Here is a 10,528-nt window from a genome sequence, read left to right as displayed (position 1 = left end):
GAGCAGATCGCCACAGTCATCAACCCACACACCGACATCCTGCCCAAGCTCATCCACTTGCTGAAATCGGCAGAGTTTGAGGTCAGGAAGGAGGCTGCCTGGGCCGTCAGCAACGCCACCAACGGATCGTTGTCTGTAATCTCGGCCATGGTCAAGGCCAACGTGCTTGAGCCCCTGTGCGAGCTGTTGAAGTCCACCGACTCGAACCTGTTGAAGGTCGTGCTGGAGGCCATCGAGAACATTCTCAAGGCCGGCCAGGAGCACGCGTCAAAGACTGGCGCCAACCCATACGTCGACCTCATTGAGCAGTTTGGTGGCGACCAACAACTGATCGAGCTGCAGAATGTCAAGAACAAGGATGTCTACACCAAGGCTCAAAACATCCTCGAGGACTTCTTTGATGTGCAAGCCGACGACATGGAGAACACCGAGCCAAACAACATGGGCTCCACCTTCAACTTCAACGCTCCACGTACCAACGACATTATCTTCTAAGGCCCGCCGTCCACTCACATACACAAACACAGCACACTTGTTGGAACCAACTATATATCATCCCCAAGTCCACCATGCATGCATTAACATGTTGTTGTCCTGGCTTGGCCTAACAAGCCCTGCCATGGACCACATATGTTGATTGATCAATCCATCCAGACCCGGTGCAATAAGATTGCATATCGGCTGGGCTCAGTCTATTCCCAACATTCATTCATTCATTGTACAAACCTAATTTCTTTGTCACCATCAATCTATTATTAAACTACATTCATTCATCATCACACTACACGACTCATCATACCAATCAATCATTCTTGAGAAGTAGTCACGAAACACGTCAATGAAATAGTCGACTGACTCGGAGTGAGTATGGTCCACCAATATATAAATAGATGTGTTTGATTGGCAATCACGAATCACATTCAATCACATGGCCCACTAGGTCAGCTGACATGATCAATCTGATAGTGATCCTGGAACATAAAACTTAAAGTTTCCTTTCCAAGACCAAATTTGTTTCCAAAATTTATATATTTTTGGTTGGTTGGGAACCCCCTGTTTTTAACCAAAAGTCTAGGTGGGCCTACTTTCTGACATCAGTGTCTGCCCAACCTTTAATCACAATCGCCCTACATTTCAAACACACACACACACACACACGAAACTCAAGCCCCCATTACCATCCACACAAACACAACATAAACACACACATACACACACAGACCAACACAATCCATCCATCACATTCCTCCTCATCTTCCTCATTCAATCAATCAATCGATCACACCTACATATTCACATACTCACACCTATTCCAACCAAAGTTGTTAGTTGATGTTGTTTCTTCCCTCTTTGTTGGATTGTTGTTGTTTGTACAGATACATAACGCTATAACTCTATTTTAGAGAAATAGACAGAGACTCTGGGCCGTGCCTTCATCCTCACTTTATCAATCACCCAATATCAATCAATCAATCAATCAATCAACCTTATATATATAATCAATCAAACAGCAAACATTGTGTAAATACCAATCATGTCATTGCATGAAAGAGGCGACAATGATATAAATATGTAAGGTTATCTCAACATGATCATGTGATCAATGAATGAATGAATGAATGATACTAACTAACAATGAATGAATGATATAGATTGAACGCATATATCTTAGACTATCTTCACAAGAATAACTTTGTAAATAGTTATTCAGCTTTCAAAGCAGAGGTAAAGATACCTGATATAAAGGTCACAGATGGCAATGCTCCTGGCTTCTTATATGAATGGTGGACTGTCTTTTGGAGACACTACAATTCAAGACAACAACAGCATCAGCAACAGCAACAGCAGCAGCAGATGATGATGCTGGGGCATCAACCCATTGGACAACAGCAGCAACAGCAGGCTAACATTCCAGACAACAACACCAAGTCCTACATCGACCTTGTCAGCCATCATCGACAGATGCAGCTACAACATCAGCATCAGCAGCAGCAGCAACAGCAACATCAGCAACACCAGCAGCAGCAACAGCAGCAACAGCAACAACAGCAACAGCAACAGCAACATCAGCATCAGCTTCAGCTTCAACAGCAACAGCAGCAGCAGCAGCATCAGCAACAGCAACAGCAAATGTACATCAATCAACAGCATCAGATTCAATCACCTGCTGGTGGGGCGCCACAGACACCTGGGTCGTCAGTGCCTATCAATGCTCAACAACCATTCCCCGCGCAATACAATCATCAACAACCTCAACCGCCATCACAGCAATCACCTCGCACTGGTGTCGTCTCACCGGTCAATGTATTTAACTCTGCCACAACTACTCCGCCACCATCATCTGGCGTCCCATTAACACAACAGCAACAACAGCAACAACAACAACAACAACAATATAACTATATGGTAGCCAATGGAACTGCATTGCCACTTCATCCACAACAACATGTGGACCCAACAAAGATGGGTGTGGCGCCGGGTGTCCCACCAGGGGCACTCCGGCCTCCAGTCACCGCAGCGGGCACACCACTGAATCCTCAGATGCAGCAGCCCCCAGGAGGCGTGCCACCATATCCAGGCTCGCAGGTCAGGCTGCCCATCGGATACCCCAATGCTGGCGGTGTTGTCAACCAACAACACGTGCCATTCCCAGCATCCGTGCAGCAGCAGCCGCCAACCGAGACCAAACCGAGTAGTCTACCATCACCCAAAACCGATCCAACCGAACACGACCCAGCCAAGGTAAGTCAATCAATCAATCAATCTCGCGACCAAACATCGCTCACTTACTCACCCACTCACTCATTCAGAGCGCCACAAAGGCACAGGTAAAGGGCTCGCCACTTAAGAAGAGAAAGCCCTCAGAGGACTTTACAAACAGTAATGCAGCGGCAACAATTGCAGCAACGTCGACACAAGTACCAGGACAACCGCCAACAGGAATGGCCATGTCACATCCTCCACCTGTTGGCGCAGCGACAATGATGCCTCCACACGGAGCGATACCCTCGCAGATGCTACAGCATCCAGGCCACGGCATGATGATGCCACAGGGCGTGCAGAGGAGACAGTCGCACGAAGCACTCTATCAACAACATCCCAACAAGTGGGCCATGCAGCCTGGCCCTGGCTACATGCCAGGCAACCAGAACTACATGATTGTACAGAATGGACAGCCGACGGGCATGTACTATAATCCGGCATACATGATGCCGGGCGTGCCGATGCACTCTGGCTCGCCACCCGCGCCATATGGTATGCCGCAGGGTGTGATGCCTCAACATCCAATGGTGACACACAGTCCGCCAGTGTCGTCACCTCACATGATGCCGACTCCAATGGTTGGCGCACCAAACACCTTCCCCAACGCACCACCTCCTCTGCCACCCCAAGCTGCCGCGCCACCACCACCATCATCAACAAGCACCACAACCGCCAAGCCCAAGCCTCGCTCTCGTAAGTCTTCATCATCGGCCGATCAAACTGAGTCGGCATCCGACGCAACTGCCACCGCCACCGCAGCTAAGACCAAGTCGACGAGAAAGAGAAAGAACTCAACGACGGACGAGCCAAAGGCCAACGGAAAGACGCAACTCAAACGAATTGGCAACATCGAATCACCATCACTACCCCAACCATCGCCATTGCAGACGGACGTACCGTCGACGCCAGCCACGAACGAGCAACCATCACCATTCACACCATCATTGCAACCACCTCAGTCGCCCGCACAGCAACAGCCGCCTCACCTGTCCTACAGCAGTAGTGGCGCGAGTGTGTCCCCACAGTCGACCAGTCCAAGTGGCAGCAATAACAACATCACCAACAGTACGCTTAACGAACAAACCAAGATCAACACGTCCAGCTCCAGCAGCAGTCCACTGAACATCCACAACAGTGGCAGTGGCGTAGGTGGCAGCAATGGCAACAACAACAATGGCAACAACAATAACAACAATAATGGAACAATCCAATCACCCGAGATCAATTCAACAAACACAACAATGCAGACGTCCACCTCAGAGAGCAGCCCACCACGAACCGGCGCCTCCGCCGCCACCACCTTTTCGACCAGTAGCAGCAGCAGTCCCAGCCAGCAGATGACCATGCCGCTCGAGTTGCCTGCGCCTGCGCAGCCACAGCCCGATCTGCAGTCGGCAGCATTCTCGCCACTAATCTCTGGACAGCAGTTGCTGGACAACATTGGCGGCTTCAATCAGGACAACTACGCTTTCAAGACCTTCACATCACCCTACATAAATGGACAACAAGGTGGCATTGGTGGACAAAACTATTTGAACGAAGACATGTTTAATGAGCTACGTAAGTCATTGCATTCATTCAAATGGTATGATCATACTAACATCACGAACAATCAATCAATCAATCATTGTACAAACACAGAGACCAACTTTTTAGATTGATGGATGACTCTAACTGCCACTTGGACATTCAACGTCATGTATCCAACCGTTCAGGCTCAGTCAATAAATCAATTAATCATTCAATCAATCAATCTTGGAAGGAAGTTCCAACTCGAATTCCAATGACCTAATATATACATTATCTTCCAGGTTGTTGTTAAAGACCCGCATCAATGAACATATATTACCTTCATTAACAGATAGGAGTCACAGAGACAGATAAAGAGATAAGAGTTAATAATGGGATCATCATTATCATATTCCTTTTATAAACCTTATGTACACGATGAATCGTCATCATCAATTGGTAACATTGTTTCATTCCCCTCTTCAAACTTGGATGACAATAGAGCTGGTAATGTCTATATTGGCCGCTTCGACATTAGAATGAACCAACCTACCCAAGACTCCAAGGACTCTGATTTCAAATATTTCCATTATGTACTCATCATTGATGTTGCAGGCCAGTCTACTCCTGATATTCCCAGAGGTCTAGTTCTCCATATCAGTGCTGTAAATGGAGGACAAGTTAAATTCTTCACCGCAACTATAGATGGCCCTGAGGACAAAATAATTGATTATCACCTACTTGGAAAGATTAATAACTATCAATATCCTAGACGACCAGATTACTGGGTAGTTGATATTATTGCTACTGTAAAGGATAATTGGTTCCCAGAGTATATTATAGCCAAAGGCGAGACCTGGAGCGAACAATCCAACTGCCAACAATTTGTTCGATACCTTGCATTAAAGTTCAACCTACCCTGGCCCGCCAATGTTCAGGTGATGGAAACACAATAGTACCAATAATTGTTGACCTAGACCAACTAGAATCCAAATGATCATTTGAGTTGATAATAAACCAAACTAGTTTGATTGATCTTCACACTAAACACAAGAAAACGAGTTCACATTCATTCATACAATTACACTTAATCAAACAGTCAATCAACATTTATTCAACATATATACAGATATATAAGATGAGCAGCAAGTCAGACCCAAGAAGACCACCAACAGCAACATTCGATCTGCGACCTCAGCTAACTCAAACTGAGAAGGAGGCTGCTAACTTGGACTACTATGCGCTACTATGTTTCATGTTTGCCTTCATTGGTATCATTGCAAAGGTACGAACAAGACAGAGATAGATAGGATAGCAACAACAAACAACAACATCAACATCAAACAACTTACACGACAATTCAATCCATCGATCAATCAATTGAACATACTCACAGTATAAGATAGCATTATGGATATCAGTTGTTTGCTGTGTCGCCTCGTTGGCTAATATGAAGTCTGCAGAGAGTGGAGTTAGAGCTGTTACATCAACCGTCAGTCTATGTCTGATGGGTCTGGCAATGGCCTACTTTGGACCAAACGCTCCATACTTTGTGTAATAAAGAAGATTAAGAATATAGGTTTATACATGTATAACTTTGATCGATCGATTAATGATGATGATGTACATCATGTCCAGCATGTTGACAACCTGTTTCGCTGCTGTTGGCGATGATAGGCTGCTCCTCAGGCTCGTCGTGAAGTGCGTATTGTAGTTCTTCCAGTGTCTCATTGATACTCAGCACACATTGATTGAGCTGTTGTTGACATTGATTGAACTGTTGTTGACACATCTCAATATGTTCATGATAACAAGATCCTGCAGCTATTGGCATTTCATACTCATTACCATTCTCATCCTTCTTTGTTGCTGTATTCGAATGTATCTCTGTCTTTAGTATCTGGTATTGTGTAGTCTGTTTGTTTATGGTTAGTCATCACCATCATCTTCAGTCTGTGAATGATTGATTGATTGAATGAAGGTAAGGTACATACTAGGATGAACTTTGCCTTCTCTTGCTCCCTCATGAGGTTGATCTTGTCACTCCAAGCTGGTCTGAGTGGCCTCAGTGCATCCTCAATCTGAATGACCTCCTTTGATATCTTTGACATCATAGTGGACATGTTTGAGCATAACGTCTGATACTCTTCAAGTTTGTTATCCTCTAAGTACTGTTTAAAGCCACTGATTGATTGATTGAAGATGTCAGTGACATCATTCAATATACCTGAACAATGATATATATATATATATACTTACTTATTGAACCTTGTATATAGTGATGCACGTTGTGCTTGAGCATTAAAGAATAGAGTGAGCATATCAGTTGGAGACACTGTCTTTAACAGTTCACCAAACTCCACAACAGTGTCTGCACTGATCTTAATGTTACTATAGTCCATTATATATTGTTATATCTCTATTGTTGTTTTATCTGTTTGTTTGTTTGTTTGTTTAATGAATGAAAGTTGACATGTGATGTTCATCCAATCAATATTTGTTTGATTGGTTCTGAGAATGTAGTAGTTTGATCACATTTCAACATCATGTGGGATGATTCCATTTCAAGTTCATGGGATTGTCACTCAACATCATTCATTCCATTCATTCAATCAATCAAAGAGATATTAGATAGTTGATTGATTATCCTTTAGACTCAAGATCTCGATTTTAAAAGTTAGATATCTAGGGTTGAACCAAACGATGTCAGTTGGGGTTGTCACTTGGTTTCCAAAGTGAATCAAGAATGAATGAATCCTTCAAAGTCATTTCAATCATTCACCTGGATCTAGGGCACATTGTTATACATACTACAACTACATTTGTATCATTACAACTTACAACAAATATCAAATAACAATGTCATCATCAGTTCCAACTGGCAACAACACCAACAACAACATCAACAACACAAACAATATTAATAATAATGGATTCTATAATAGACCAATGGTTATGATGAGTTCTATTGGTGTACCAATGGGAGGCTTCATGAATATGAATGATATTACCAATCATAATATGATAAATATGCATCAGATGTCAATGATGCATTCACAGAATGGTCAGATGCTTCAACAACAATGTCTGTTCCAACAGGATGCCATGCAGATGCAGATGGATCAACAACTGAGACAAATGCAAATGGACACCAACAATCTAAWTCAATCAACTATGTCCTCCGCCCGCGCCCATCTCCTACGACGACATGGACTTTCTGAGTGGCGGCGGTAGTGGTAATGGCTTGAACCCCGGCTCACAGCGACTGACCGAGACACCCTACATGCCCTCGCCAACACTATACACACCATCATCGCCAATGATGCCATTCTCCCCAATGTCATCGCAACAACAACAGATGCGCGAACAACAGATGAAGGAGAGAAAGGAGCGCGAGCAGAAAGAGAAGGAGCAACAACAGGCCAATATAGCAACGGTCAGATTACAGATGCAGCAACTACAACAACACAAAGAGTTGGTCAAGCCCACTGGCGAGGTGGTGGCCGTCGTGGACATTGAGGTGACGACGGTCGAAGGTGTGGTCTCGCCCGCACCAGATGCAGTACAGATACAAAAGGAGTTACAGGAGGCCAAACGAATGCTTGAAGAGGAGAAAGAGAATACATTATGTTCAATATGCATGGATCGCAAGAAGGACACCTGTCTCGACTGTGGACACATCTTTTGTCACGAGTGTATCTCGTGGCTTGGTGGTCGACACCTCTGTCCCATCTGTCGCAAAGAGTTCAAGACTACAATCAAGCTGCATCTGTGATCGAGTCATATGCTTTAATAGGCCATAGTGGATGTAATAAACGATAATGTACATTGATTGATTGATTGATTGACTGATCGCCTGGCCTCGAGGATGATGACGACGTGTTAGTATGTTGGGAACTTGATGTCAAGGTATGGAAGTGTCTCAGGAAGGTTTCCAGTGCTGTCGATCATGCGAGAGAGGGCAATGACATCGCTGAGTATCCAGACTAGTCCTCCACGTCCTTCAAAGAGTGAGTTGGGATGGTCGGGCGTCTTGAGTTGCTCAAGGAAGTCATTGTTGCAGCATAGTTTGAGGAACTCCACGCATTGATACAAGTACTTCTTGTATCTCGTGTGCATGTAGAGCAAGAGGAATGAGTAGGCATTGCCCGAGATACCGTGGCACAGACCAACGCCCTTTGTCAGGACGCCGTAGGTCCAGACGGCCTCGCTGGCCATCTCAGCGCGTGCCAGGTAGTCATTGGTCACGCGGAATCCTCCGTCATCAAAGAAGGTGGCCGCACGTAACAAAGTTGGGATGACGCCAGGCGCGCCATGACACCACTGCATGAGTCGATCGTGTTCATTCTCTGGACGTGATGGGTAGTTGCCTGAGGGCAACTGACGCTTGCTTATAAAGTCCATCGTGCCACGGATCATACTGACGTGCTCCTCGGTCTTTAACTCGGTGGGGAACATGTCCAGCGCCTCCATCAGCTGATAGAGTATGCCACTGAGACCGTGTGCACCGCCAAGGTACTGGGACTCATGCCACTCGTACATCAGAGGCGATGCAGACTCCTTTTCCTCGGAGAAGTTCTTGCCATGTTTGATGATCACATTGACCAGCTCGACGATGCGGCCATTGAGCATGCGAGTGTGTTCCTTGGGGATGTATCGCTTGCAATACAATAGACACTGGAGATAGCCAGACTTGCCATAGAGTAGCTCATGCGGGTACCATGCGGCCAGTTGTGAGATTGGACCAAACTGGCCCAACAACTTGTTTAACATTGTTGTGCACTCCTCTGTGTTTCCTTCGTAGAACATTATGATTGCGCCCACTGTAAAGACACCATGACGTCCTATCAACATTGAGATATCTTCATAACTAGCCTTACTAAAACCATCCGATTCCAATGCCTTATTATATAACTCTCTAGCCTTTGTCAACATCTGTCTATTTGTTTGATCCAAGAAGTATCTATGCAAATAAGTCAAAGCAGTTCCAGCCAATCCATTATATACATCCATCAACCTATGTTTGTTTGTTCGTTCACAAGCATTAGTGTATGTCTCTCTTTGTGTCTCTCTCCCTAACATAACATACTTGAATGATTGTTGGAATGATATCTTTGTCTCATTGCGTGTCAGGGTATCTTTGAACAACTGGATTATTTGTGGAGTAAAGAATGTATTTGTTTCATCCCATCCATTAAATGCAACCAATTCATTTGGTATAAATCTATCTTCGTCTTCCATATGTTATATTATCTATTGTTGTTGGGTCGCACTACACTAATGAATGAAAGATCGACACAATGGATCCTCGAGGACTTAAATCAAATGGTACCCGTGACTTTTTTTGAGATTCTTTGAAGTTGGCCTTTGTATACAAAAGTTGTTCCCTGGTTGAGGGATCAACACAAATAAGCACAACATGAACATTTCAGTTCATTGCATAATTAATAACTTCATACTTATTACTTCTTACTTATTACATATTACTTATTACAAAAATGACTACATCACAAGAATCAAGACATATTCTTACTATTCAACCTATATCATTGTCAGCGGGAGGTGCTTCACCTTTTGTATTTCATACTACAGGATCACATGTTATTGGAAGAGATAGTGTACATAATATATCAGATGCCAAATGCTCTCGGAAACAACTACAGGTTGTGATGGATGACTCTGCAAACTACTTCTTGGTAGCTGTATGTATCAGCTGATCATTTACTCATTCACTCAATCAATCACTCACAGACTCACTCATTCATGCATTCAATCACTCAAATGACAGACTGGAACCAATCCATCATATATGAAGAAGTTTGATAAAGATTACTTTATACAGGTATGTACACACCATTGTTGGACGGAATGATTATTGATTGACTATGACTAATGGATGGATGTTACATTAGATGGTGAATGGACAACAATACATTTTGGAAGACAGTGATCAGTTCTCTTTGTTGTATAATCAGAGTATATATAGAGTATCAATCATGGCCAATCCAGACTTTGATGAGAGTACATTTAAGCGTCAAGCAACTGATTCTGCGCCAACAACTACAAAGAAGTCCAAGCTGGATCAAGAATCTGACCTTCCAGTTTGTCAACATGGACAGAAATGTTATCGCAAGGTAAATTGTTTGTTTGTTTGTTTGATTGATTGATTGAAATGATCCACCCACTGACACCGACATCTCCAACATCTGAAGAATGCCGAACACTTTAAGGAGTTCTCACATCCATGGTTAAAGCT

At 44.0% G+C, this 10,528-nt stretch overlaps 6 protein-coding genes across 6 annotated transcripts; 4 read left to right on the top strand and 2 right to left on the bottom strand.

The window, feature by feature from the left end:
* Positions 1-147: 147 nt before the first annotated feature.
* On the top strand, positions 148-492 carry SAMD00019534_063060 (hypothetical protein; the record flags this gene model as incomplete). The annotated part of the gene is made up of 1 exon (XM_012898125.1): positions 148-492. A coding segment is annotated over one exon (345 nt), but the record flags the coding sequence as incomplete, so codon positions are not given.
* Positions 493-1,534: 1,042 nt separating this feature from the next.
* SAMD00019534_063040 (hypothetical protein) lies at positions 1,535-4,424 on the top strand (the record flags this gene model as incomplete). The annotated part of the gene is made up of 4 exons (XM_012898124.1): positions 1,535-1,572; positions 1,653-2,742; positions 2,811-4,323; positions 4,405-4,424. The coding sequence occupies 4 exons, from the start codon at positions 1,535-1,537 to the stop codon at positions 4,422-4,424; spliced, it is 2,661 nt and encodes an 886-aa protein (XP_012753578.1).
* A 986-nt stretch (positions 4,425-5,410) lies between these two features.
* SAMD00019534_063030 (hypothetical protein) lies at positions 5,411-5,830 on the top strand (the record flags this gene model as incomplete). Its single annotated transcript, XM_012898123.1, has 2 exons — positions 5,411-5,557; positions 5,669-5,830. 2 exons carry the CDS (start codon positions 5,411-5,413, stop codon positions 5,828-5,830), a joined length of 309 nt encoding a protein of 102 aa, XP_012753577.1.
* A 57-nt stretch (positions 5,831-5,887) lies between these two features.
* SAMD00019534_063020 (hypothetical protein) lies at positions 5,888-6,683 on the bottom strand (the record flags this gene model as incomplete). Its single annotated transcript, XM_012898122.1, has 3 exons — positions 5,888-6,187; positions 6,267-6,456; positions 6,532-6,683. Coding segments are annotated over 3 exons (642 nt in total), but the record flags the coding sequence as incomplete, so codon positions are not given.
* A 797-nt stretch (positions 6,684-7,480) lies between these two features.
* SAMD00019534_063010 (hypothetical protein) lies at positions 7,481-8,047 on the top strand (the record flags this gene model as incomplete). Its single annotated transcript, XM_012898121.1, has 1 exon — positions 7,481-8,047. The coding sequence occupies one exon, from the start codon at positions 7,481-7,483 to the stop codon at positions 8,045-8,047; it is 567 nt and encodes a 188-aa protein (XP_012753575.1).
* A 107-nt stretch (positions 8,048-8,154) lies between these two features.
* On the bottom strand, positions 8,155-9,513 carry SAMD00019534_063000 (hypothetical protein; the record flags this gene model as incomplete). The annotated part of the gene is made up of 2 exons (XM_012898120.1): positions 8,155-9,289; positions 9,362-9,513. 2 exons carry the CDS (start codon positions 9,511-9,513, stop codon positions 8,155-8,157), a joined length of 1,287 nt encoding a protein of 428 aa, XP_012753574.1.
* Between the last annotated feature and the right edge of the window lie 1,015 nt (positions 9,514-10,528).

This window comes from Acytostelium subglobosum (genome assembly GCF_000787575.1).
Source record: "Acytostelium subglobosum LB1 DNA, scaffold: scaffold12, whole genome shotgun sequence".
NCBI lineage: Eukaryota > Evosea > Eumycetozoa > Acytosteliales > Acytosteliaceae > Acytostelium > Acytostelium subglobosum.
Note: the sequence above shows the minus strand (reverse complement) of the source record. Positions and strands in the feature narration are given on the sequence as shown.